At 37.6% G+C, this 27,983-nt stretch overlaps 1 protein-coding gene across 1 annotated transcript; it reads left to right on the top strand.

Annotated features, from left to right (window-relative positions):
• Positions 1 to 4,489: 4,489 nt before the first annotated feature.
• Positions 4,490 to 17,079, top strand: LOC135465564 (uncharacterized). The gene is made up of 4 exons (XM_064742811.1): positions 4,490 to 5,431; positions 8,163 to 8,298; positions 8,853 to 8,985; positions 14,511 to 17,079. Exons 1-4 carry the CDS (start codon positions 4,650 to 4,652, stop codon positions 14,594 to 14,596), a joined length of 1,137 nt encoding a protein of 378 aa, XP_064598881.1. The 5' UTR covers positions 4,490 to 4,649; the 3' UTR covers positions 14,597 to 17,079.
• Positions 17,080 to 27,983: the final 10,904 nt, after the last annotated feature.

Here is a 27,983-nt window from a genome sequence, read left to right as displayed (position 1 = left end):
TTATTCAGAAGCTCGAACGACTTTTCGGATCCACGTAGTAAATGTATCCATCAGCAATACGACAAACAAATATTGATCTACGCAAGGTGACATTCATTAGTTCACCGTTCAAACTTGGAAAGAGGAAAATCGGACAGAACCAGATTTCGACCCTCACAAGGATCCCCGTTCAGCCGATACCCAACTTCTGACTTGTCGCCTCTCACTTGAAATGGTTTCCCTTGGATTGCCGTCGTGTCGGTCTCGTCAACATTATAAATGTTGTTAGGCAGAAACCAATATTTATCAAATGCTCCCTCGAGGAGGTAAAAAAAAATGCGTTTTTGCCGGGTTACGGATAAACCTGACTCTAGCTGCAGAGGTATATACAGAGGATATACAGTGAGTGACTCACCATATCAACTTTATAAACAAGTGGTGTAAATTTAATTTGTTCCGAGCCTTTGACACTGTTTGACGAGGAACGAGTGAAAATTCAATCTCAAGTGTGATAAATCTGATATCATGGCTCACGGATTGTATATCCTCTACATATGCTTGGGGTATTACGTCATAATTAACAATTTTACAGTCATATGCAGGTGTGTGTAAACACACGGTCTTTGGTATGGATCGAACTGGGTTTGATCCCAGGTCTCCCGAACACGATGACACTCTAATCTTTTAGCCATGTAACCGGTCTTCGCTCAAATAAGTGAAAGAATTTAATAAACAGTCAGTCGCAGATATACACGGCTCAGCTTGTCTCAGTGATGGATCAGGGTGCCGCCCCATAAAATGGAACAGCCAGACTATGTCCACCTTGCCGGTTTCATAGTTGAAAGGGTCGGTGATTTTGTTTTCCTGGACCACTTAAAGAGCATAAATTTGGACAAAATATTGTTCAAAAAAATTGAATTTTTGTTTCCATTTTGAACATGTAATCAGCTATATCTTGGTATGTAGTGAAAAGGATAGCAGATAGCTACTATGCTATACATAATAACGCTATGTGTATAATTGTATACATCCATATAGATCAGACTGGTTCTGAATTCAGAAAAAAACATGCAAACTATTCATCGATAATTAGGCCTAATAGGTATCCCACAGGGAGTTTAAAAAGCATCACTTTTTATTTTATTTATTTATTTACTTATTTTTTTTTTTGTTATTCTTCTGAGATATCGCAGTTCAAAACACATGTGCATGAGTGTATAATGGGACATCCTGTTTCCGGTCACGCATCACATCGCCTCGTAAGATTTCCTGATTAAAAGTTGATTTATAGAGTTATCAATCACGTCAGAAAAATGACTCGGTGTGTAGGTCTGTTTCCATACCTATTTCTAAGTAGTTCAGGTTACATTATGTCTTGTCCTTTTCTTTTCAATCTTGCAGGTGTTGTCGATTTGGATGCTTCATGCTGTTGCAGTAAGTCAGTCTCTGATGCATACAGCAACATCAGTTACCTCTGCGTTGTTCAAGACTTTGGTATAAATTCTGCTGGTGCTGGTAGTTGTGTACTGTACCGGTAAAGCGACGGTAGAGAGCTGACCACATCATGTATGGACCAGACCGTGCAGTGAAAGAGATCAGCCCACCTCTTGGTGGCCCATGCTATGTGCCGGTTCCCCCACACCCCCACCCACCCCTCAACCCCCGTTTTCTTCATTATTGGCGGGTGAAAAAGAATTGACTGAACACCTTTGTTTTAATGCTTGTTATGGAAGTCCGATATCGCTGTTCCCTTGTTTCATACTTCGTCAAATCTGTCGAGCGAATGCTAGCCGTGCCTTTTCGGGATTTGACTCGGTTAAACCCCTCAACACCCTAATACATCCCCTCTCCGTTCTCTCAACCGTCTCAGTTAGTAACTAGCCATATGTCTACACATTTCGACATTTCCTTCGTTTCAGAAGAATAGGCCTATCGTAATAGCGCAGGGTACAGACTCAAAGCGAACTGGACTTATTAGAGGATGTGTACACGTGCATATCAGAGTCATCTCCCCTTGTTTACATCACATAACAAGTTAAAACGTTTTGACCAACTCCACGGTCTTGTTCAAAACGTTTCATTCCCGTCGTTTTGGCATTGGAATTCCTACCTCGCATCCAGGTAGCCTGGATGTTGTAATCTGAGGGCTTCTATGGGCATTAGCATTCCATGAAAGAATGAAAAGTTGCTGGTTTCTGGGATAAATTAGAAATGATATCATATATCCATATGTCCAACAATAATATCGGTATTTTAAAAACCAAAAAAAAAACAAAAACAAAAAAAAAAAAAACAAAACAAAAAAACAAGGTTAACTACTTATGGTAATAATTATGGGACTATGCGTGCATTAAAAACAGACCAGAATTACGGGCTGTAGGTTTACTGGTTATTTTCCATCAAGCATAATACCTTACATTCCAAATAAATTAAAAAAATATGTAGTAACAAATTTGAGTACCAAGAACAAGTCACTGAGATATGAACTTAGCTTCCTAGTAAAACAAGAAGCTTCCAACACATTTTAGTATAGTTTAGTATAAAATAGTATAAGCGAAAACAAACTGATTGTATCACAATTAATTCGAGCTCACCTGCTGCAGATTCTGTAGATGAAAAGTCTCCCACTGATAATCATATATATTAAGATTATGTACATGTGTGTATGATATATTTCATACTGTAAAAAATACCCAATTAATTCATATGTGTATACCCACTTGATACGCACATGAACATACAATAATTCTTTACTTTAATATATACATGTTATACCTAACTGATACCACAATTTACTCCCATGTTCCTATGAACATAAAATCATACAATAATTCTTTACATCAATATATTTATGTAATACCTGACTGATACCGATATGTGCATGCACACTTATTTCATATGTGCATATGGACGTAAAATCATACAATAATTCGTTACATCAATATATTTATGTAATACCTAGTTGATACCGACATGTGCATGCACTTATTTCATATGTGCATATGGACGTAAAATCATACAATAATTCTTTACATTAATATAAATATATAATACATAATTGATTTTCACATGGACACATTCCGATAACAATTGTTCTTATATACATGTACAATACAACATAGGTAATACACACAGCATATACGTAGATTAATTAAGATATACGACTACATGTATTTGTACCTAATAAAGTGCTAATACAATAGCTTGGACTAAAATACTGAGTACAACTGATCTTCTTTCATTCTCATATAAAGGTGTAAATTAGAAGGTACAGCGGCTCTAGCATATTAATATAGGGTACCCTAGGGTAGTTATGGTGTTTGGAAAGTCCTTACATGTAGTTCATATCACTGAAAATAATTATCTCAGCTCGTGTGACTGAACATTAAAGATTAGAATTGAAAGATTTTTACTATCAGAGACCATTGATTCTCTAAAACGTCCGAAATGTAATATATCAAAGCCAGCATTGGTAAACCATCTTTAAACAGAAATCCAGTTCGGGCAAGGTGGTGGGCCGCGCAAGATTTGATCTCACTCAACATTCTCTTTAACAATAGTATGCCCTGTGTAAAAAAAAAAAAAAAAAAAAAAAAATCCAATCATGGCAGACGTTGATTTGAGTTGTCCGATTCGAAAGTTTAAATGGCTGGATTACTGTTGAAAGATCGTTTACCAATGCTGACCGAAGTTTGGCATAGCGGTAGAAACGTCCAGCTTAGCTTTGGGCTAGACCTTTCGACACACTGAGACGTTCGTAGACTTGCTTTTGCTTAATTTAACCTCACAAGTGTCCTCCAGCAAAACTACTGAATCAGCATTCATCAATAAATTTGTTGTAGGTTTTGGTTAAAGTCATGCTGTACGTACTCTAGAATGCATGTGTATAAAGTATTGTTAGGGTCAAAGGTTGACATGGATTGTTGATGTTTTCTGATATCACTTCCTGTCTCATCACAGTGACTCCAGTGACCTCGGCGTTGTCCAAGATTTCTCTACAAAATTTACTGGCGGTGGCAGGGACGTTCTGCATGTAGGCCTACCGAGTACATACTTGAAGATTTCTGACAAATATCACAAGCGCATAGTGCCTACTTTTAAATCCCGTGCATGTAGTACAGGCGAGTACACAGGTAATCAGTAAACTACTGCATGTGTTCGCACACGCTATAAGCTTTACCTGTTTCATCTTACGACATAATTTATTGAAACATGGGAACAAAACTAGCAAGTGCATTTCTTCTTCAACAAACAGGGCAGAACCGTTAATAACAAATAAGTTTACCTTTTATTTCCCCTCAATCCCGCATTTTGCACAATGAAAATTTTAACAGAGTGAATGTGCGTAAATCTTGACACGCAGCTACTAAACGTGGCCCAGTCGCACGGCGCAGTTTATTTTCTGAAATGCACTATAACAGAGTGACATCAGCCAATCGCAAACGGGGCTTGAAGTCGAAAGCGAGGCTAGGCGGAGTTCCGGCAGGGGATTTACGTTTTCTTGTTGTGGGTAAACTTCCGTGAAATGGGATTTGGCTGTTGGACAGATCCGGATCGGTTTGACCTGGGACAATGTCACAGCTATGACGTAGATTAACTGACAGTCCCTCTGCCTTAATGTTATTTTGCTCCGCCGACAGATTCATTCCTGAGAGATTGCCTGAAGGATAATGAAGGGTTCGACAGCACGTGAAACAAAGCCCGTGGTTAACAACAACAACGTTGACAGTTCTAACACATTCAGCGACAACGTTAACTCCATGGCGAATCAAGAACATAATGACAGGGGCTGTCGCAAAGCCGCGGAAGAAGAGGACCCAATAATTTTATTTAAGCGACTCTACCAGAAAGCAGAGGCTTTGGGTTTAACGGATTTGCAGATATCCGAGTTGGAGTCGTTAAAAAATATACAGCAGTCGAAATTTATCTTTTTGAAAAAGTATTTTAACATTGCTTTGACCGTCTTTGTAGCAGCAGTTGCTATAGTGTGCGCGTGCTTTATACTCGATGCACCTGTGAAAAGAAAAGTCATGTTGTCAGCATGGTTTGAGTTGTTTGATACAGACATGGAGAAGGAACAGTGTGTTGTGGACACACACGAACTGATGATGGACTCTTTTAGACCCCCTGTAGACTGTAGTGTGTGTCAAGGAATTGAACAGGTAGATCATGTCAAAGATATCACGCCGAAAGAGTTTGAACAACGATATGCATATTCTGGCAGACCAGTTGTCATCGTTGATGGTGCCAAAAATTGGACAGCAACTGAGATATTCAGTTGGGAATTTTTTAGAAGTATATATTCAGAAGACAGTCCCGCACTTGAGAATCAAGAGCAGCATTGTCAGTTTTTTCCTTATAAAACAGAGTTCCGAAATCTTCGAGAGGTGTTCAACATGAGTGAAGAGAGGGCTCACATGAAGGCAGGGGCAACTCCCTGGTATATTGGATGGTAATTATGGCTTTTTGTTTTTGTTTCCTTTTTAGTTCATACACAGGGCATGCAATTTTTTTTATACATGGCATGCTATTTTTTTTGACACTGGGCATGCTATTTTTTTTTTACACAGGGCATGCTATTTTTTTTTACACAGGGCATGCTATTTTTTTTTACACCGGGCATGCTGTGACTTGAAAATCATAATCATGATCTATACTGCTTAGTGGTGCGAGAACTCTGTCTAGAGCAGCCTTACTCATGTACTGCTGGATCACTTAGCTTGTTCTGGTGAGAGTGCCTTGCATTTAAAAAGTTCTGGGATCAAATTTATAGTTCTAATCTCTTTTTTTTTTTTACCTCTTTGGCTGTACGTGGGAAGGTCAGGCAGCAACCTGCGGATGGTCGTGGGTTTCCCCCGGGCTCTGCCCGGTTTCCACTCACCTGGTCACCATTGTATAAGTGAAATGTTCTTGAGTACAGCAAAAAACACCAGTCAAATAAATTAATCAAATCTTTTTTTTTTACACTGCTGCTTAATATAAAAGGATAAAGGAAATGCTTGGTAGTTAATGTAAAACAGGAATGAATGTCAGAAATCTGGAAATAAATAGACTGTAAGTGTGTTAAAGGTATGGTCCAAAATGTCTACATTGTGGGCAGTACAAATTTAGCGTTTTTGTATTTTGTTTATAAAAATTGCAATTTGGAAAAAAAATCCTATCATCAGAGAAATTAGAAAAAAATATGTATATATTGTAAATTTCCCTACATGTTAATGCAAAAGCTGATTGTAGGAAAGGGAAAGGAGCGTATTTTTGGGACTCTTTATTGGTTTTTAATTGGCTGAGGAAAGGAAGCCTGTGAGTGAATTATTACATTTATTCCATCAGTAAAAGAGATTGTGTGATAAGCCAGGTTTTATATCAGTGTATGGTGCCTTAATTCTGCAATTTTTTTGCGTATCAAAATTCCAACTTTCAGTCAGATTCCTGCACCTTTTCAATTTGATTTTGAAGACAAAACTACATTGGTTGGGTTAGCAAATTTCAAATTATAATTTCACAAAATAATGCCTCAGGAAATGCTTTGCACTCTGCAAACATGGGAAAAGGTTGAGGAATTAGAATAGTTAGCTAAAGTTAATTTTTTTTTTTAATTAACTAAGGTAAATGTACAGTACATTGTTTTGTGTACGTAGCATGTGTATGGTAAAGTTGAAAGAGATAATAAAATTCTGCTTTAGCTTCATCTGAATTAACTCTACGCCTTTTAATTGTCATCTGAATATCACACATACATACATGTACGTGTGTTAATATTTAGACAGAGCGGACATTTAATTTCAAACATTTAACTCTCTGGTTGGTGTGATCCAGGTACTGTGTATGTAGGTCATGTTATTTGAGAAGATTTGCAGATGGCTTTGTGGCTCAAATGTCAACATGTTTTCTGTGTGGCGGAGCTACTTGCAGGAAGCTCCATGCATTTGTGTTTAGCTCTCCGGCACTGTGAAGAAAGACGGAGGTCAATTTGCGGAGCAGACATAGGCAGATATGCATACTGGTACTACTGAGAGTTGTATGGTAAAAACTGGTTACACTCTGAAAAGTTGTGTGTGCTCATTCTTTGAAATTCTATAGTGCGTATATTCTCTGTTGTCAGGGATATTCACTCTGCTACACTGTATAGTGATGAAAACTTCTGCCTCAAAAAGTGCATTTATAGAGGGCAATAAGTGTCATACATTATTACTTTTGTGCTAAAACTTAACTTTTTTCAAGTGATATTTAAACATACATTCCTAGTAAACCTCTAAACAGCTTTTACCTAATTTACTGTACTTCCCTCAAGTCTTCCAAAGGAGGCCTTCTTTTCTCAGATTTTTGTAATTCCCACTCTGTCTGTCACTAAGTGTTTGAGAAAAGTTATGCATGATTTGACTAAAATGAAATTTTGTACATAGCTTTGGCATTGGGCTATAAATTTTGGTGAGAAGGTATATACAAAAATTTTGGTAGCAGTAGTTTGTCATTGATAAATACATATGCATGTATAAGGTCAGAAATGCCAAGCATTTTCCCCGTGTCTGCATCAAGAGAATTTGTACATTCAGCTGTACCAGAGGTTTTCTTTTGGAGCGCTGTTTATACATGTAGTTAGGAGAATTTGTTTATGACTTTTAAAATATGCACACAGGACAAATGGCTAGATGTACATATACCAGCATCTTTGTTTACATGTTACATCCTGTGTTTGTAAGGCCATTATTAAAAATAGATTTGTTGAACCGACCCTCTGATATGTCTTGAAAAAGGGCACTACTCCAAGGGTTTTTTGGGGGGATTTATGTCTACAAGTTTGTTGTTTTTCTTTCTTTGTAAATGTTGATTTCTTTGTAACTGTTGATATCTTTAAGATCCCTATCTTTTTAATTACCAACAATGAGAAAAGTATTCCCCACCAACAAAGCCAATTTTTTTTTATAGGGTCTGTTTTTTTTTTCTTTCTTTTTCTAACTTAAGGATGATTTATTGTCCTTTTTCTCGATATGAGCCCTTTTCTTGATAGTCAGAGGAATTCGGCCCGGTTAACTTCTTGCGCATATCTTTGAGTATGGCATAAAACACCAATCAAACAAGTAAATAAACAAATTCTTGTGCATATATGTTTTTATAAGACATGTACAAATGTGTAAGTTTGGATGGTTGTAAGGGCTCTGTATCGAGATCTGTCAATGTTTCAGGAGTAACTGTGATGCATCTGCGGCTAACATTCTGCGTAACCACTACACAAGGCCATACTTCCTACCCCATGCAGCAGAATCCAGCAAAACTGATTGGATCTTCATGGGCAGCCCCGGGTATGGGGCCCATTTACATGTGAGTGAACTGAATTGTTTGTGTGGCCATTCACTCATTATTTTAACTTTCACTGAAGACCACTTGTCTTTCATCAGCGTGATATTTATTTATTTATTTGATTGGTGTTTTACGCCGTATACAAGAATGTTTCACTTACATGACGGCGGCCAACATTATGGTGGGTGGAAACAGAGCAGAGCCCGGTTGAAACCCATAACCATCTGCAGGTTGTTGGCAGACCTTCCCACGTACAGCTGAAGAGGAAGCCTGCATGAGCTGGACTTGAACTCACAGCCACCGCATTGGCGAGAGACTGCTGGGTCATCCCGCTGCACTAGCGTGCTAACCAACTGAGCCATGGAGGCCCCTCAATGTGATAAGTACACACCTGTATCTTACAGGTGGTAAAGCCTATCAGTAAATTGTCCAAGGTTGGTGGTTTACTCCATGCGTTCCAGTTTCCTCCAACCTTAAATCTGTCCGTCATTGTATTTATGTAAAATTCTTGAATATGTCTTCAAACAAGAACCATATCAATCAATCAATCAGTCCATAAATGGTTGGCTTGACAGATCGATCATGTAGGCAACCCATCCTGGCAGGCCCAGGTGACGGGCACCAAACGATGGACACTAGAGCCCCCACCTGAGTGTTACGATGTGTGCTCCCAGCATCTAGAGGTGATTCTTCACCCTGGGGAAATCAGTAAGTACATGCAGCTCTCATTTGGGATATTGTAAATTGTCAACAAGATGAAAGACTGGTACAGCTCTGAACAGAGCACAGGGCTTAGAAAAGCGCAGAGATTTTCGAAAAAAAAAAGTTCATATTTGATCATTCCATTAAATTTTCTCCGTTACCAAGGAAATCTCAAATTATTGCCTTTCATTCAACATCAGATTGGTACATGTACTATCTAACATTAAGACCATTATAAAGTTTGAAAGATCTATAATGTTTATAACGGTTTTAAAGATTTTTAGGACAAATTTATTACAAATTTTGAATGGTCACATATACATACACACTGGTCCACACTGAAAAGGACTTGTCTGATTTACTGCTGAGGTGCTAGGGAAACATGCCGTCTTCTTATCATTTGTGTTATTAATTATTATTAATTATTGATATGTACCCAGCCCTTTGCCCATTTCTTCCACGTTCATTGAATCCTGTAGCCTGTTATTATTAGTGGCATTATTGCCACTCATGAATCTGTTCACGATGGCATTATGGCAAACCAAATAAATTATTTTTTCTCATTTATTTGCACAGCTGTTCAACTGATACAGAGTTTTTTTTTTTTCAACAAAAAAAGTTAATTTTGTTTGGGCTTAGAAGTTTTCTTTTCATGTTAATTTTACACTTTACTGAAGAGCTTTATTGGCGTGAAGTGTGATCGTGCTCTTATAAATCACCAGTATTAAACTGAATTTTTTCTTTGTTTAACATTGTTGAACATCTACTGTTTTAGATTACTTTTATCTACAGGTGCTCTTAATTACTTGACAAATGAAGTAGAGTTAGGATCTGAAAGAAAATGTATGGTAAATCAGTCATGGATTCATGAAATTTTTCACCATCTTATCGTTGTGGTGTACAAAATGTAGTACACAAAAATGAACAGTCGGTGAAAAATTGCTCATGTAGTGCTGTTAATCTTTAAAAAAAATTTCAGATAATCTTACACGAAGTTTACTACAGCACGTACAGCAGCGAGATTGGTGACTGAAATTTTTTTTAAAAATCTACATACACATGCATATACATGTAGGTGAGATATTCCCTTGTCTCGAAGTCTTGATAGACCACAATAAGTTTCTGCTTTGTCAGGATGAAAAGTTCATTTTAGCGTGTAGTCATTGACATATGAATTCAAAACTTTATCGAGACTTAACACCAGCTTAGCTGCAAGCCAAGTTTTCAGTTTTGTATTCAGCCGAAAAAATAATTACCGATATGCAACAGTATGATTAATATGAGCTAAATATACTGCTGCTATTTTGGATTTAAACAGCTGAATCGTCTGCCTGATTTGGCTAAACTGTTTAATATAAAGTATGGGTTTAATATCAGTAGTAGCTAATACACATTTGAACAACCAGGCCCTGGTTGTCTAATCAAACAGTGAATCTTTCTGTCTGTGCAATAAAGGGAACTTGAGTTGATTTTAAATTTCCCAATTAAGAATTAATGTTCTACAGTTACACAGTTTTCCAAAAAAGAAAAAAAAAAACCCTTCGAAGAAAGAGTCCAACCAAAACAAGCGAGTATTTTTATATATTATTTTATCTCATTGATTTTTTACGTCGTACTCAAGAATATTCACTTGTAGGATAGCGGCAAGCATTATGGTGGGAGGAAACCTGGCAAAGGAGAAAGTCTTTGTGTACATCTTGTATTCCTCCATTTAGATGCCTTGTTCCCGCCTCGATATGGCTGAAATATTGCCGATGTGGCATTAAGCCATAATCATTCATTCATTCATTCATTCATTCATTCCATTTAGGTGGATATATTTTCCTAAATATTCTCCTAATTTCCTGAAATTTACTTTACAGTTTTCTTTATTTTGTTCAGGCCATGATTATATTTCTGAGGACAGCTGCGCCAGATACATATTACAAGATTGTCAATGGAATTAATATACACCCATAAAGATAACACTTTTTTAGTCCTTTCTGTTCAAACTGTGAAGTTAGAAAATTTTCTAGCTTTCACTTGTTTCTTAATCAGCTGGAACATACATGCATGAATATAGGAATTATGTTAATGGTGCATGCGAACACACGAGACATAGAGAACATTTACCATTCATCATTGATATATGGAATACCATTGGTCTCAAAATACACCAGGTAACAAACAGTGACCAGTGTAGGTATACATACATGTATAAATACTAAGTATAACATTTATTGTATTTATTTATTTATTTGATTGGTGTTTTGCGCCATACTCAATATATTACATATGTTGCAGAGGCGAAGATTTAACGAAGATTGTACATCTTTTATATTAGTAGAGAATGCTTTAACTTAAAAGACCACCTTTCAACAAAGTATTCATCATCAGAAAGGCCTTTTCTTGCTTTCGTGAATGATTTTTACGTCTTCTTTTGAGAATGAATAGAATGCAAATAAAGATTAAGGTTCTGTGGTGGACTTTTTGGACCATATTGAACAGAGTGACGTCTCCAATGCATAATTCTACTTTCAACATGAATTTACACTTAGTGCTACAACCATATCTGTATTTATTGTGGAAATACAACAGTCGGTTTAGCAGAAAAGAAATCTATGGCGTCACGTTGTTTCAGCCTAATCAATATGACCTAAAAAGTCCACCTAGACATATGTTGGCTCAGATTTTTTTGGGCATTTTATTCACTGTAAAACATTTGAGAAATATCATATTGGGAATCTGCATGAAATGTTTTTTTAGATTATAAATTCTTTATTTAAAAACAGTTGTAAAAAAATAAATAAATAAAAATAAATAAATTGTTTATATTTCTTTCGACGTGTATGTACATTTACAGTACTGGCTTTCTGTATTATTGGAGGATGTTGTGATTGAATTAAGTTGCATTCGGAAATACAATTTTAAACTTTGGAAAGCCTAAAGGGGAAAACAACTATGATAAATTTAGCGTTCAAATTTTGTTAAGATGGTGTATAATGTTCATCCTATGTGTATCAATAATGAAAGGCAGGCACTATTTAGGATGGCATTCTACGGAGCCGAATTTTCCTAGAACCAAGTGATAACTAAGTTGTACCCTACGTGTAGTTTGTATGTTTTCTCATAATTCAAACCAGTGTCCCTCAAGGCGAGTTCTCCCTCAGTGAAAGGCTAAAATCTGGTTAACTGAGAATTCTCCAGAAGTTAAATGACTTAACTTCCTCTAAGCGGCTTTTGGGTAACAGACTGAAAAGTCCTGATAAGGCTATCCAAAGGGCCAATTCTGTGCAGAAAATTGAGTCCACATCTGAATCCATTAATACAGCTCTGATTTATTACGGGCACTGGGGATGAAATAATGGCCAGTTAAGAGTGTCCCTCTCGCCTGTACAGAGAGGACTGGATGGCGGTGGTATGATCAGCGGACAGCCCACATCACTTTTCCAGACCAGTGATCATGAAAATTAAGAAAGCAAGGAAGTATGAGTGGGATAAGAGTTTAATACTGGGCACGGATCTGATTATGTTGCCTCTCAGAGGCCTGTGAATGGATTTTGTACACTGTTCAGGTTAATACACTAGAGGCATTGCTATGTGTTCCTTCGCTGTCACTGCTTGTAGAGTTTTGGTGACCGCATTAAAGTGGTCCACGGCGTTCGTTTGGCTGCTGGCGAAGTGTACTTATTTCCACCAAAACCACGACATGGCTACTATTGCCGACGTGTCGTTTTTAAACCATGATTATTCTTTGATTCATTCATTGATGTGGAAAAGTCGCTCAGTAACACGCCAAAGGTTGGTGGTTTATCCTGGGCACTCCATTCTTAAACCTGACTCGTGGTCAGCTTTGACGTGATGATGAGATACATCGTGGAAGTAACATACATATACTTAACTTAATACTCAGCATAATAAGATTAAAATGAGTGAGCGGGTGACTTGGGGTTTAACGTCGTACTTAACACTTTACTTTTTCAGTCATAGGACGACGAAGGAATACTGAGAGTGCATGTAATGTGCCTCCTTGTTGCAGGACGGATTTCCACCGCTGTTTTATCTAGTTTCTGCTTCACGCCTTACCCGAGCCATTATACTGATACGGGTCAACCAGTCGTTGCACCATCCCCTTCATGCTGAACGCCAAGAGAGGACGTTATAACTTCCTTTTTTAAGGTCTTCGGCGTGACTCGACCTATTATTGACACTGGATCTACCGCCTCCTGAAGTGGACGCTCTACCAACTGCGATTAAAATGAAGAATAAATGATGAATGCATGGTCTATATATATTTTCAGTATTTTAAATCCATATCCTGTTGAAATCATGTCAATACAAGGAAGTAATTGGTTTTCGACACGAGGGGGATAACAATCAAAATCCGAACAAACAGGAAAAAGTAGGCGCTTTACAGCCCAGCGAAAGGAAACAAAACCATGTAGTTAAAATTGAAAAATCGCATTAAATGTAATTCAATTCTTTTACAATGACCTTATAAATAATGTATCATGAAATATGATTCTTATATATTAAAGCTAATATATCTTTTAACTACATGTATCCGACTACCAGCCAATAATAGTCACTCTGAGCACAAAAGTATGTTTTAAATCAGCATGTACATAATTGTTTTTACTGGGCCAACACTGGAGAGTGCTAGGTTTGTTGCTTTTGCGCAAAGGGCTGAAAATCAATTCTTTTCACCCTCAAGATCCCACGTTGGCCGTTTTTGAATAACCTACCTTGAAATTTTAAGTCCTCCTTATAAATACATATTTATACATTATAAAACTTTTGCCGTGATTTGCTTATTTGCCAATGATTTTACATTAACTTTACAACTTTACACGCGATGACGTCATGAAACTAAAAATATTTGTATTTATCTTACATATTCCTACAGCTCATTTGAGCTTGAGCTATCTCTGAAAATGGTATTAAATGATGCGAGTTCACCTGCCAGACGTGTTGATGTATATGCCACAGCTACATGTATATATAGTCACAGGCTTTTACCATCTGTACATTAGCTCATTGTTTAAGTGTTTGTCTTTGAGTGAAAACTTGTGTGTTCCCCCAGGCTTTGTCCGGTTTTCTCTCATCATAGCCCTGGTCGCCGCCGTATAAGTGAAATAGTGTTGAGTACAGCGTAAAACTCCAATCAAATAAATAAATAAATGCTAAATTGCGGTCAGTACGTCTGCGTAAAGTTTCAGTATACGCACCCCCCTCCACCCACCGTTCAAAATTTGCATCTTTAAAGTTTGTAGTTTTTCAAGGTTGTTAGGGACATTTAAATTACAATTTGAGACAGGTTTATAGACATGTTATCTTTAAGCAATTAACATTGAACTTGTACCGCATGAAGTACACCAGGTCATTTAGAATGGTTTTTATTGACCTTGATCTGTTTTTCAAGGTCATCGATCATGTTGACCTAGGAGGTAATGTGTAATTGTGGCCGAGGGATGTTTAGTGCATTGCGCAGTATTTTCTTTTATTCATGTGTATTTAAGCAGTTTTCACGTGTTCTTGCTTTGTCTTTTCAGTTGTTGTAGACACAAACAGTTGGTTCCACTCAACTCTCAATGTGGGGGATGATATCAGTATTTGCATCGGCTCAGAGTATGACTGAAGACACTATATATGGAATATGTCCGTGAACAAGGATGAGAGATAAACAAAGGGTTAGCTGATGATTGTCATATTACTTCCTTTTATTAACAAGGACATATTTATTCGAACAAATCAATGTTGCACCATATTACATGTCTAATATATACAGTTTTTAATAGATGGAATGGTTTTCTTGTTATGTCCAGAAACATTCATCTTGACAAGCGAGTTTTGTCGTTTTAAATTGTACTTCAGCATACATTGTATTTAATATTTGCATAAGTGTTTTTGACGTGCTAGTGGCTGATTTTTACTTGTACATATTCTGATTTAAGATCGAGAAGTGAAAATCGAGCTCGGAATTTCACCCATAAGTGTGCAGTTTTAGAGGCCACGAAATGTCGTAAATATTGCTTTTGTTGATAAATTTTAAATTTTGACGGTAGGATATCAACCTATTTTCAAAACAAACTATAAAACACCTTTCTTAGATCAACAGATCTCGCAGTCAGAGAAAATGTGCAAGGTTGTCATAGAAGAAATTTTATGTCAATTTACATGTGATTTTATTGAGAAACGTCTACCTGATGTGCATTCTTTAACCTAGTGCTTCTTAACCCTAGGTACGCTTCTTGAAACCGAGGCCTGGATTTTTGGGGCCTGAATATTATACTGAAGTTTGAAATTTGACGTTCCAGAAGGTCACTCTGTACAGTTGTCTTATTTGTCTTATTTGTCTTATGTTTGTATAGTGGTGATATAGCTATCTGCTTATATAATCAGGTCATATAATGGGAAGTTCGTCTCAAATCTGTGCCGCTCATTCCAAACGTTTATTATGGCAACAGCAGTCATTCCAGTTACACGTCCCACATGTTTATAGACTTGTAGCAATTTTCAGAGATCATCTTGTCCTAGTTTATCCGTTCTCAGAAAAAAAAGAATAATAATAATAAAAAATAATAATAGCTTGTTACTTCTAGACCTTGATGTTTTGGGAAATGCAATGGAGTTTTGTGAAAAGTTACACAAAAAGTATTGTTTTGTGAAAGTGAACGTTATCGTAATGAAATTGTTGATCAACTATGGGTCTTTTCACTATTTTCTATGTTTTAATCATTGTATATTTTATATTTTAAATATCATTTTGTTTTCTCTCATTTACACTGTGTATGCTATGACAATCCACTAGTAGATAATGTTGATGACATTTGATTTTACATATGTCGTCAATAATATGAAAGATGTTTTTTTTTTTTCATTTATGACTGAACATCATGTGTCATTTTTGTTGTCACCCTTAAATACATGCATAATAGTGAGAAAAACAAGCATATATATTGTATATATAAGAATAAATTATTACATATATCTATGTGTATTAGTGCTTTACAATCAGACTAAAATTTTAGTAGGTATTGTGTTAAGAAATTTGACTTTATAGATAGCCAAAATGTGTTCAGTTAATGAATCAGAAAATTGCACATTTTCTCCAGAACATGTTGGATTAATGATGGCGGTCTGTTACAGTAGAAATTCAAGAAAGTGAAAATTTAAGAGTGATGAATTTAATGTTTTTTGACCTACCAGTAATTACTTCTGAATGTGTACCTTAAAGGGATATACAATTGATTCTGATTGGCTGGTGTGAGAGATAGGCCAGTTTAGACTAGGCCTGATTGGTTGGTGTGAGAGATGGGCCAGTTTAGACTAGGCCTGATTGACTGGTGTGAGAGATAGGCTAGTTCAGACTTGGCCTGATTGGCTGGTGTGAAAGATCGGCCAGTTCATATTAGACCTGATTGGCTGGTGTGAGAGATAGGCCAGTTCAGACCAGGCCTGATTTGCTGGTGTGAGAGATAGGCCAGTTCAGACTAGGCCTGATTGGCTGGTATGAGAGATAGGCCAGTTCAGACTAGGCCTGATTGGCTGGTGTGAGAGATGGGCCAGTTCAGACTTGGCCTGATTGGCTGGTATGAGAGATGGGTCAGTTCAGGCTTGGCCTGATTGGCTGGTATGAGAGATGGGCCAGTTCAGACTAGGCCTGATTGGCTGGTATGAGAGATAGGCCAGTTCAGACTAGGCCTGATTGGCTGGTGTGAGAGATGGGCCAGTTCAGACTTGGCTTGATTGGCTGGTATGAGAGATGGGCCAGTTCAGGCTTGGTCTGATTGACTGGTATGAGAGATAGTCCAGTTCAGGCTTTGCCTGATTGGCTGGTGTGAGAGATAGGCCAGTTCATACTAGGCCTGATTGGCTGGTGTGAGAGATTGGCCAGTTCAGACTAGGCCTAGCCAAAACTGAATTTTAGGTATGACTGATTTATTCAAGCGAGCATGACCAAGGCTGCTGGGTTCAACCCAGGAAGTCTAGATATTTTAACCACCCATAATTAAGAGAAAATGTAAGTCGCTAGCACATTTCCCCCAACAACACCACAAAATGAAACGAAGTGCACAGCTCTAAAGCGGTATGACGAATCATAATAAGGAAGCGCAACAATCGCAAGTGGGATTTGTTCATGACAAAAAATGTACTGTTCATCTGTGTAACAATTAGTCGGTGGGAGTTATTATGTTAAAGTTTGTGTGCTTTTTGTACTAGTATAGAGCATAATAGAAAGGCACAAGACTGCATCCCACGTGCCGGTTTCAGTGTACATTGATTTGTTTTACATTTTTTTAAACAGTTGTTCCTATTAAAACTTGAATGAATGAATTTATTTAATGAATAAATAGCTGTTGTAAACGTACAAGCTACTGTTGCTTACAAAATAAAGAAAGTCACACGTAACTCATTATATTTTGTTTCTGTTCTTGGTAGATTTTAACAGGACAAGCGGTTTAAACATCGATTTAAAGCGTCCCTGACGGATACAAATCATTCAAGATGTTTCTGTCCATTTATTTGTTTGATTGTTGATTAACACCACACTCAAGAAGTTTTCACTTATACGATGGTCAGTTTTACTGGTTGAGGAAATGAGTATTCGGAGCAAACCACCGACCTTTGGCAAGTTAATTACCAACTTTCTCACATGTGACTTGTGCAGATATGCACAGTAGGCTTATAGTGATAGAAGAGATGGCGTTCAAAGAACGCTGAGATAGCGCAGATGGCTTCTCGCGAATGTCGTCAACGATTACGGCACCATATCGCCAAATTTACCCACAGTGGCAGTGATTGAATCTACAATTCCCTTTCCATAGACAGGTTTCAGCCCACAAATTCTGCGCCCTAGATATGTACAGCCACGCACCATGCATAACCCTGTCCTCGGTTTGCAGCTTGGAGAAGAGAGTGGGCTTGACATAATCTTAAATGTGTATGATAAATTTCACATATACTGTTTAATAAGATTTTGTGTACGTGACAACAGCCATAAATGTACAATGAAAAATCTAATCTGTTAAGTTTAACAGAAAGTGTGTAGTTTGAATGATACTACAGTTTGCTTTGTTTTTGTAACACAACATTCTGTCATATTCAATATAATATCCTGTTAGTGTAATAAAATCTTTATGTTGAATTAATGGAAGATGTGTGTTATATTTAACAGAACAATCTGCTGCAATAACAGAATACATTCTAGCATCACACATATAAAAGGCGTTCTGTTAAAATTAACAGATTAATTTTTTGTGTATGTATGTAAAATCAAAGCAGGCACCACTAAGTAAACCATTTAAAACTATGGATAAATATACTTTCATTTATTTTTTTAGATTTTAGTGAAAAGAGTTGTAGGCCCTCAAACATTTGACCTCTAAGGTGGGCTTTATGTACCATAGTATCAGAAGTTATGAACTCTGACGTCACAGGAAATTTTTCCAACTCTAATCTCCACACTGAATGTTGGAATAACTATTTACGCAAGAGTGAAAGATTGCTGAAATAATATTCCCAAAAATGCCTTCCTTCTGGTGAACATCAGGAAAAAAAGGTGATGTTCCTAGATACCGTCAATATGGCTCATAAAACCCACCATAGTATTCAAATATTTGTATGACTTTCAACACCTGAAAACATCCGAAAACATAAACAAAAGTATTTCTACGCATAGTTTTCAGTTGTCTTCATGATGAATCTTACTTAATATTTTAGCTTTCCTTTACTTTAACAATGACAACACTCGTAGCTTATTTTAGTGTCATCTAATTATACTGATACTTTATACCAAGGATTTCTATAGGAACCATGAATGTTATATTTGCAAATGTTAAACACTGTCTTATCTCTATTAGTAAACTTGTAATATAAACATTAACCTTTGGAAACTACCACAGGGAAAACATTCATTTATTTCCTGGTATTGTTTGAAAAACACTTATTTGATACACATGGTTCAGGAAAATCTTCAACAGGTTTCCTGTTTACAATGTTTGCATTCGCCACAAAATTAAAACGGTCCAATGCTATTCACTTCTGGGACTATTTTTGCAGTCATTTATTTGTTAACATATATGTATATAGTAAACCGAGTATTTTTTTTAATAGTTCATTTATATATGAACTTGTGAGTTGATGTAATTCACATTTTCACTTGTAATGTAAATGAATATAACCGAAAGAGAAGATATCGTGCTATCAGATGCACTAAATCTAATATGACAAATTCATTTTGCCGTTAAACTAAAAAGTTTGACTATTCATATCGTTAAAATATCTAAAGAAAAGAATAAATAAAAATAGAAAAAAGTGTTCTAAGTTGATTTAAATAATATTTATTTTTCCATAAGTGGACCTGTGAAGAGGCGCAGTGCTTGTTAAACATCTCTGGGCATACTACGACACATACAATTTGTACAAGCACACACAACTATACAGTATTGGTTAAGACAAATCGCTGATAAGACATGATAGGACAAATTATTTGTCAAATCTCTTAGAGTATTTGAAAAATGTTTGGGCAGCATGGAACAGTGTAACGTTGCCATCGTTTGTTACCTCTTCGTTGCCATACAATAGGGATTTATACGTAAAGGATATAAAGGACATAACAGAAGAAAACGCAGCTCATGGTAATCCGAGCAGACAGAAAAAGAAGTGCTCTGGATTTTCAAAAGGATGGTCACATCTACAGGCAATTGTCTTAGGAATGTGTACATAAACCTATGCGCGTTTGAATCACTGCACTGTATACGCATTTGAGTATGCTACGGTGCACTTTATACATGTATGTAAGGGGAACTATTTTTTGAATCCAGAAAAGCACAGAAAGATTGAGTTGCGTTATGGACGTGTTGGCCCAGGTCGTTCCACATGCGAATCACAGACTGGAGGAAGGAATTCATATTAAGATGTGTTCTCGCACGAGGAATGTCATGGTCCTTGGCATTCCGTAGTTTGTATCGAGAGGTAGTGTCCACGCTAGCTGAAACACGACGACAAATAATTATTGGTAGCTGCGTAAATCATTTTGTAAAATAGAAGCAGTTTATGCCTGTTAATTACACCGCTCTTCTAATGTAATAAAACCAGTCTCTTTGTACAGAGGAGCATGGCTGGTTCCTATCAAACAACCGATTATTGCTCGTATTGCATCGAGCCTTAACTGCTCCAACTGATTACACTAATTCATTGCACAATTTTAGTGTCCTTGCTTCATTTTCTGTGCAAGAATATGGATTTCCAAAATATCCGTGTGTAGAGCTTGTTTTGTTATGTGTAGCCTAACTGGCTAAAGGCAATTCTCGAAGCGAGTATGACTGATTTTACAAGGCGACTGGCTAAACGAAATAGACTATAGTATCAATACAGTTAGCTCGCTTTAGCCTATACTATCCCGACACTAAAAATGGTGGCATGGAGCACGACTGGTTTAACCGATTTGACAGTATTTCAGTTTATGACAGTGTGTTCCATGGGAGACCACATTTTAGTTCCTGCAAATTCGCGCGTCTGGGAAAACGCAAATAGGAAAACGAGCGACAGAACGCAGTCTAAACCTTCCGCATTTACAAGGCTTTCTCGCCCCAATCTCTAAAATACACATTGCAAAGATCGTAACTGTGCATACGTAAGCTTAAAGTTTCGTCTTTTCGCGTGAGTGTGGCTTAGTAAAGCGATGGCCACGAACAACGCACAATAAACTCCTCCCATCGGTATGACATCCTCTGTTCAAGTTGCTATTCCTTTTATGCCGAGCGCCCGGTTTTCTCCCACTACAATGCTGGCCTACGTTGTATAAGTGAAATATTCTTGAGTACCTGGTAAAACACCAATCAAATAAATAATAAATATTGTGAGTGCCAAGCAAGGTAGTGTCAAGATTAACGATGTTGTAAGATCTCTGTTGAGATCAGAGAAAATAGATACAATATTTCTAACTCATTGTAATGTCTAGACTATGCTCTAGCATGCCATATGTGATAGACATATAGTATAGACCGCAGATACGTTATTTATTTGTTTATTTAATTGATGTTTCACGCCGTACTCAAGAATATTACACTTATACGATGGCGACCAGCACTATGATGGGAGGAAAACGAGCAAAATCCAGAGAAACCCACAACTATCCGCGGGTTGCTGGGAGACCTTCCCGCGTATGAACGGAGAGGAAGTCAGCTAGGCTCCTGGGCCATTGCCCTGCGATGGCACGCTAACCACCTCAGCCACAGAAAGTTCCAATTGTTAAATTAGGCTCAATTGTTAAATAAATATAAGATAGATTAAGGTTTTCTGCTCGCTATTATATCACAAAGAATTTTAGTCTCGATATACTAAGAAAATCGAACGGCAGTTTATGAATTATTGACTAGCAAAGCTAATGTGGTCTTATTTTAGTGATTCAGCACATTTTAAGGAACGTAAACTGCCGACATCATTTTGTAAGTTGTACAGGCTTATAACATTAGTTATGATGTTGTTAACCTGACAGTATATCAGGAAAACAGAAGTCATACAGAAGATATACATGTGTACATTGTGCTATATCATATGGGTAAAAAGATAAGAGTAAAACAAAAGCGATGCAGACCTTTCGACTATGAATTAAGGGTGTTTAATTTGCAATCCTATTTAAACTAAATATGCAAAATAATATAGCCTGTTACACATCGTTGGCTCTTTAAGTCGCGTTCACACGGTGTTCACACGACTGTCGAGTCGACTAGTCGAATAAAAATACGCCACTCGCTATTTCATGCGAGCGTGGCGATCGACAAACCGCACCCTATGAATAGGGCTATAAAAATAGACGTCCTATTTTCATCCCACAAGTTGAAATAGACAAATCGATACGACAAATCACATTGTATCAGAGAGATAATCTACATATACATGAATAATCGATATGCAGCACAGTCGTCGGAATCAGAAAGCCGATAGGCTCCTGATGTGTCCAGTTGAAACAATCGACATTTTTCATTACCAAACGTGAAATCCGTACAGTTCTCTGACGACAAGCACTGCACAGCACAATCTAACAAGAAAGGACATGACGTGACATCAAAAGAGGACCACAACGGCAGGTTTTCTTCACACGTCTTCACTATGTACGCCCCTCTCTGTAGAGCCCGTTGTAAAACTTTAGGCCTACCAGCTGGCAGTTCCGTTAGGTCTGCAACAGACATACACGTGTCTTGATCAGTAAAGTAAATGTGTATCAAATTGAAAAGGAAAGTCTTACAACGACAACTGGAACATTCCCCAGCACTCGCTATCAAATGTTGTAGACAGTCACATGGACCGAAATTTTGTCTGTATAGGTTGTTTAGCACCTACACTACTTAAACTGTTGATACAGCTACTGTTACAACAGTAAGTGGGAAGGTCTGTCAGCAGACTGCGCATGGTCGTGGGTTTCTCCCGGGTTATGCCCAGTTTCCTCCCATCATAATGCTGGTCGCCTTTGTATAGGTGAAATATTCTTAAGTAAGGCGTAAAACAGCAATCAAATAAAATACTGTTACAACACACTTATAGTGTGCCCCTCCCGCCCAGTTGCATGTATTTATATTTATGTTTTTGATTGGTATTTTATAGCGAACTCAAGGCTTTTTTAGTAATATGATGGTGGTCAGATTAATGCGTGCATGCATGGGGAAGTAAATCACTGACTTTCGAATCTCGGGGGCTCTCAGCCAATGAGAGTCGTTAAAACTACCGGCTTGTTCGTGTAAACTCGGAAACTACGTCCAACATTCCGGTTTCCCGATCATCAAACGGTAAACGAACTGTACTGTTCACTACCTTTAGAGAAGAAGAGTTCTACCAGAAATATACGAACTGCACTTAGGTGGTTTCCGACGGCAATTCTCCTCCTAAAACAGATGTCTTCAGGATTAGTTCTTAGACAAAATGGAGTGGCCCACAGCAGATTTTGGCGCTGACTTTGTTTATAATTTATCAACTTGAGGTACATATTATAATTTTTTATGGCAGGCACCTGCGAAGAAATGCATACTCTTTTAAGTGGTATTTGTTTCATATTTAAATTGTCTTCTTCTTTAAAGGATACATGAAAGGGTTTCGTGTTTCTTTCTTAATATGCAGTTTAGGAAATAAACAAGACATTGTGAAATTAAGAAAATCTGAAAGGGACTGGAGATATCTGCACACCGACATTCGGAAGAAAGCTGACAAAAAGTCTGTCACATTGAAAGATTCGTGAAATGGTTTATTTTTTAAGATGCAGTTTAGGGAATGACGGATAGGGCAATTCAGCCTTCAACTTAAGTCCCCGTCAAATGCCTGCATATGTTATTGCCGCTGTTTGTGAGAGGTGATCCCTTGTTTTCATTGTATCTATACTTGTATATTGTACAAATGCCTTACCACTTCTACAGGCATTTAGTCGTGCATTTCAGAAATCACGTACAGGTATGGGTATTGTATATAAACCATCAAAACTTTACCTCTCATATCGCACACGCAAGAATTCAGCATATCACATCGCTCATTTTCGAATCCGTGGAAAGCGTCCATTACTCGGAGATTGACGCATGCCTTGGCACTTGAATAGCTTGGACTTTTTTTCCACAGCATGTAGCCCGGATCGTTATAACCCACCCACTGGTAACTGGTCCCAGCCTGGGAAAGACGCAAGCCCATCCATACCTCCTCTTTAACACTAGGGGAAAGATAGAAAATATTTAGATCAGTCATATTGAATTTTACCGTGTCATTGCCCATGGTAATTTGTGGTAGGTGAACATATACATGTACAAACTTGCATGTATTCCTGACCGGTCTGCTTGGTTTTCTCCCACCTTAATGCTGGCCACCGTCGTATAAGTGAAATATTCTTGAGTACGGTGTAAAACACCAATGATATAAAACAATAAATAAACAAACAGATAAATTAATACAGCATTGGAAAAAGAGAGAATATAACGTATCAATACAAATTCTTTGTTACTTTCTTACTGGTTAAACTTCAGAAAAAGTCTCCAAACTGCTACCAAAACTGGTATCAAAAATGATCATTGATACCGGTATTTAAGGTCAGTCTACAAATTCAATTGCCATAGGGAAGATTTTTAATAAAGATGCTCGGAAATTTGTTTCTACCGTATACCGAGTTGTAATCTTCAGTGTAACTTAAATTTATTCAAGTTATATACTGAGTTGTAAACTGGATAGATACAAGTATCTGTGCGAAAAATGCAACTTGCTTACAATAAACAAGTATAAATGTCCACAACCAGAAGCTACAGATAAGGTAGAGAGTTCGAGTCCAGTTGCTGATGGCTAGAGGAGGTTTGGTCCGGTAGCTTCTAAAAAACATGCAGTGGCTCCCTTGGGCTCTATCAGAAGCCACCCATTCATGAATCTGATTGCTGTCGTACAAATGAAATATTTTGTAATACGGCATAAAACACCATATAAATATATCAATAATAAGTTTACCTCCATTCACCCGTATAAATCCTCCTAAAGATTGAATCTCCTATATCACTGCAACATTCTATAATGCATACAGATATTACTCCTGTAAGTATATACATGCTCGTCGCACAATGATGTACAAATTGCCAAAAAATGGTTAATAACTTCACAGATGAAGTAATGAAATTCTAGAATCACAAACCCGTTAGACTGCAGATAGTTGAGGACAGCATTGTATTCTTCCTCTGATCGAATGGTGAGTAAGCGCCTGCCTATTGACTTACAATAGGCATCACTCTCTTCCCAAGTGCGACTCGTGTCGCTCCAGAATAGAGACACTGCAATCGTTATAGGTAAGTAAAAAAGCAGACTCAACTGGGTGCAAGAGCATCCAAATATTTGAACATTAAAAGCCGTCATTTTGGTTGACGATTCTGGGAAGTCTTCACGCCTCGTCGTGTTTTAATGAAACCAAGACTCTTGTAGTTGAACAGTTAATATATTATTTTGTTGGGTCAATAAACTGATATCGAGCTGAAAACCCCGGGAAATATCTGGTGCACAAAGGTCGATTGTCCCAGCATGGGACTTATCTAGTGACAGAAACGAAGCGTGATTTTACCGTTACATTACCCAAAGTTGTCAATAGTTACCTACTAGCAAGAAACAAATGGGCATGCTGATATATGATATCATATGTGCCATATCAAAAGAGTACTTATAACTTAGATCTGTTTATGGAGTTATGTGTTTTTGCACATTTGTTTTCGCCGTTGGAATATATTATTCATTACACAATCGAATAGTCTGCTTAGCAGTTTGTTGTCACAGACAATGGCATCGATTTGAAATTGATTTGAACCTATTAGTACTTGAATGACCCATGTAGCACGTGAACAATAAAACAAATCAACAAATTAAACAAGCAGTAGGCCTACTTGAATTCATCTTTCATATACCATGCGAGATAAAATAGGAATTCCCATCGAGTAACTGATTGAAAGCAATGGGGAAAAAGACAAGGGGCCAGTTTGTCCTAGATAGAGCTTTTCATGTAGGCCTACCTGTTTCTGTAGACTCCAGTTATTCATGACATTCTGACATGGACTTACCTTACACCTTTTCTGGCAGACATCGTATAAGTGAAATATTCTTGAGTATGGCGTAAAACACCATATAAATAAATAAGTCAAACAAATACTCTCATTTCGGAAGTGGTAGTGTCCGAGGCTGTTAAAGTGCTTGGATTTCACTGGCTATAGTTGGCTCAGTCTTAGAATGTCACGTATCGTTTAAGTCAACTCATTCATTAATACATAGTGTATCATCCCATTCTCGAACACGGTGCTTTCGAGAATAATCTTTTTTCATGCTTTCTGGGACGCGAATAGGCTCTTTGCTCTGGTGTAAAAGTCGCCGGTAACTACTTGTCTTTTACCAGTATGATAATTATATCACAAGTTGTAGAGTTCAACACTAGCCTACTTCCCAAAAGTAAAAGTCATACAAAAAGTTCTATTTATTGATTTTATTGCCTTTTTGTATCGCCATGCATACTTAGGAATTTTTCGCCTGACAGTGTCGTCCGGTTTCATGAATGGAGATAACTGATGTGCAGCGGTGCAAAATTCTCGGAAGAAATGCAATATTTGACCATAGGTCAAGTCTGAGAACAGATGGGTTGCAGAGCAAGTATACTATAAAAACAACACAGAAAGGCTCCGCGGAGAATATATGCGCAAACAGGCCTGCACACGAAGAAGTAGTCTCGTAAAGTTTTTGGCTTTGGAAAATCCAGTGGCATTGAAAAAATGTTTAAATGTAAATGCAAAATCATATGAAGCGATACAGCCAAACGTGGAAGCGTTCCGGTCAACTTGACATGTGGTACATGGGCATGTCGTAATAAGCTTCTACCTAAACCTGTTAGAATTACAGAAATCACCGTCGTATGAATGAAGTAATCTTAAGTACGGCGTAAAACACCAACCAAATGAATAAATCATTTTACAGCTGACTGTGAGTTTTATTCGTACTACATAATGGTTAAGCCCAATAACCTGTTAATATTAGCACTAACCAGACATGTTCTAGACACATCTCCATCTGGCTGTGTTATGTATACCCTAACTCTTCTGAATAAAGGGAAAAAGTTAGTACCGGTGATCCTAAGTCGATTTCTATCTCTGTTAGAAATAATTGTCAGCAAAGAAATGAAATAAATGTCAAGCAGAACGTGAACTTGGGAATTTGTAAGTTTTCCATGGCGTAAAATGATTCGCGCCAATTTACAGTTACTGTCTTAGATGTTCGATTAAGCTTTGCTGTGGGTAGCCTGTCGTAATGTTAAACTACCGGCACCCGTTTTATGCTGATGTTCACACACCCAGTACACGCGGAGCCAGGTAAGATGTCCAACCCAGGTTATCATTCGTAATGTTCTGTCGACTACCCACATTGTCGGTGTTGATATTGTGGCACACAGTGCCCAAGCAATCAGGGATGTTGGTCAGTCTGTGTCTTCAGTCATAGTGTTCTACTATGACGACTACCCACATTGTCGGTACCCATGCCGTGGCACACAGTACCCCTTGATCCAGGGATGATGGTTAGTCAGAGTCTTCAGTAGTAGTGTTCTGTCGACTACCCCCTTTGTTGGTATTGATGTTGTGGCACACAGTATCTAAGCAACCAGGGATGTTGGTCAGTCAGTGTCTTCAGTCGTAGTGTTCTGTGACTACCCACATTGTCGGTACTGATGCTGTGGCCAGTACCCAAGCGACCAGGGATGTTGGTCAGTCAGTGTCTTCAGTCGTAGTGCTCTGTGACTACCCACATTGTCAATGCTGATGCTGTGGCCAGTACCCAAACGACCAGGGATGTTGTCTAACGTGGGCCATTGTGTTATAATAACAGAATACATTTCTGTTAAAATTAACAAATTATATTTTTGAGTAAAGGCTACGTTTGTATGCCAAGAACATATATCTAATATCTACTTTCACTGCTGATGGCAGTTACAAAGACACAGTTATTCTTTTGGTAGATTTAAATAATTTGTCCGATTTCTATCGTATATTTTCAATTGGTTTTGTTTCCTGCTTCAAGTCCTACTTAAATGTCTGTATTGTGACGACACGCGACTGCACTCACAAGGACATTTCGGAGAAAAGTCTGGTTGATTGATCATTCTAAGATAAATATTTGCTGAACTTAACAAGCTAGTTATTCTGGTATATAACCTTTGCATTCATGTTCGATCAATACTTTGATACAAATGAATTCATTCTCGATTGATCACGCAAGACCTACTACACTTTTTGCACTTGCAGATACAAAGTAATAGAACACCAGTGCATTTTAGTCCGGAAAGGACTTTCCTTGCTTTCTTAGTTAAAGTGTTCTATATGTAATTATGTAGTTCTAACTGATTAATTGATTGGTTCAATTTAATACCATGCTGAAGAATGTTTTACTTAAATCATAGGGTTCAGGCCTCCCGTTTTACAAAGATGTCCCAATACTGCGTTTAGCGCATGGACCATGATGACGTAACTCTTCACGGTTGTCAT

Source organism: Liolophura sinensis, chromosome 5 (genome assembly GCF_032854445.1).
Source record: "Liolophura sinensis isolate JHLJ2023 chromosome 5, CUHK_Ljap_v2, whole genome shotgun sequence".
Lineage (NCBI taxonomy): Eukaryota > Metazoa > Mollusca > Polyplacophora > Chitonida > Chitonidae > Liolophura > Liolophura sinensis.
Note: the sequence above shows the minus strand (reverse complement) of the source record. Positions and strands in the feature narration are given on the sequence as shown.

What these genes read in the sequence shown, in the direction of transcription:
- LOC135465564 (XM_064742811.1), top strand. Translation starts at nt 4,650, where the DNA reads ATGAAGGGTTCGACAGCACGTGAAACAAAGCCCGTGGTTAACAACAAC. An exon ending in GGTATGGGGCCCATTTACAT is followed by an intron (nt 8,299 to 8,852) that starts GTGAGTGAACTG and finishes TTGGCTTGACAG; the next exon opens with ATCGATCATGTAGGCAACCC. An exon ending in TCTTCACCCTGGGGAAATCA is followed by an intron (nt 8,986 to 14,510) that starts GTAAGTACATGC and finishes TTGTCTTTTCAG; the next exon opens with TTGTTGTAGACACAAACAGT.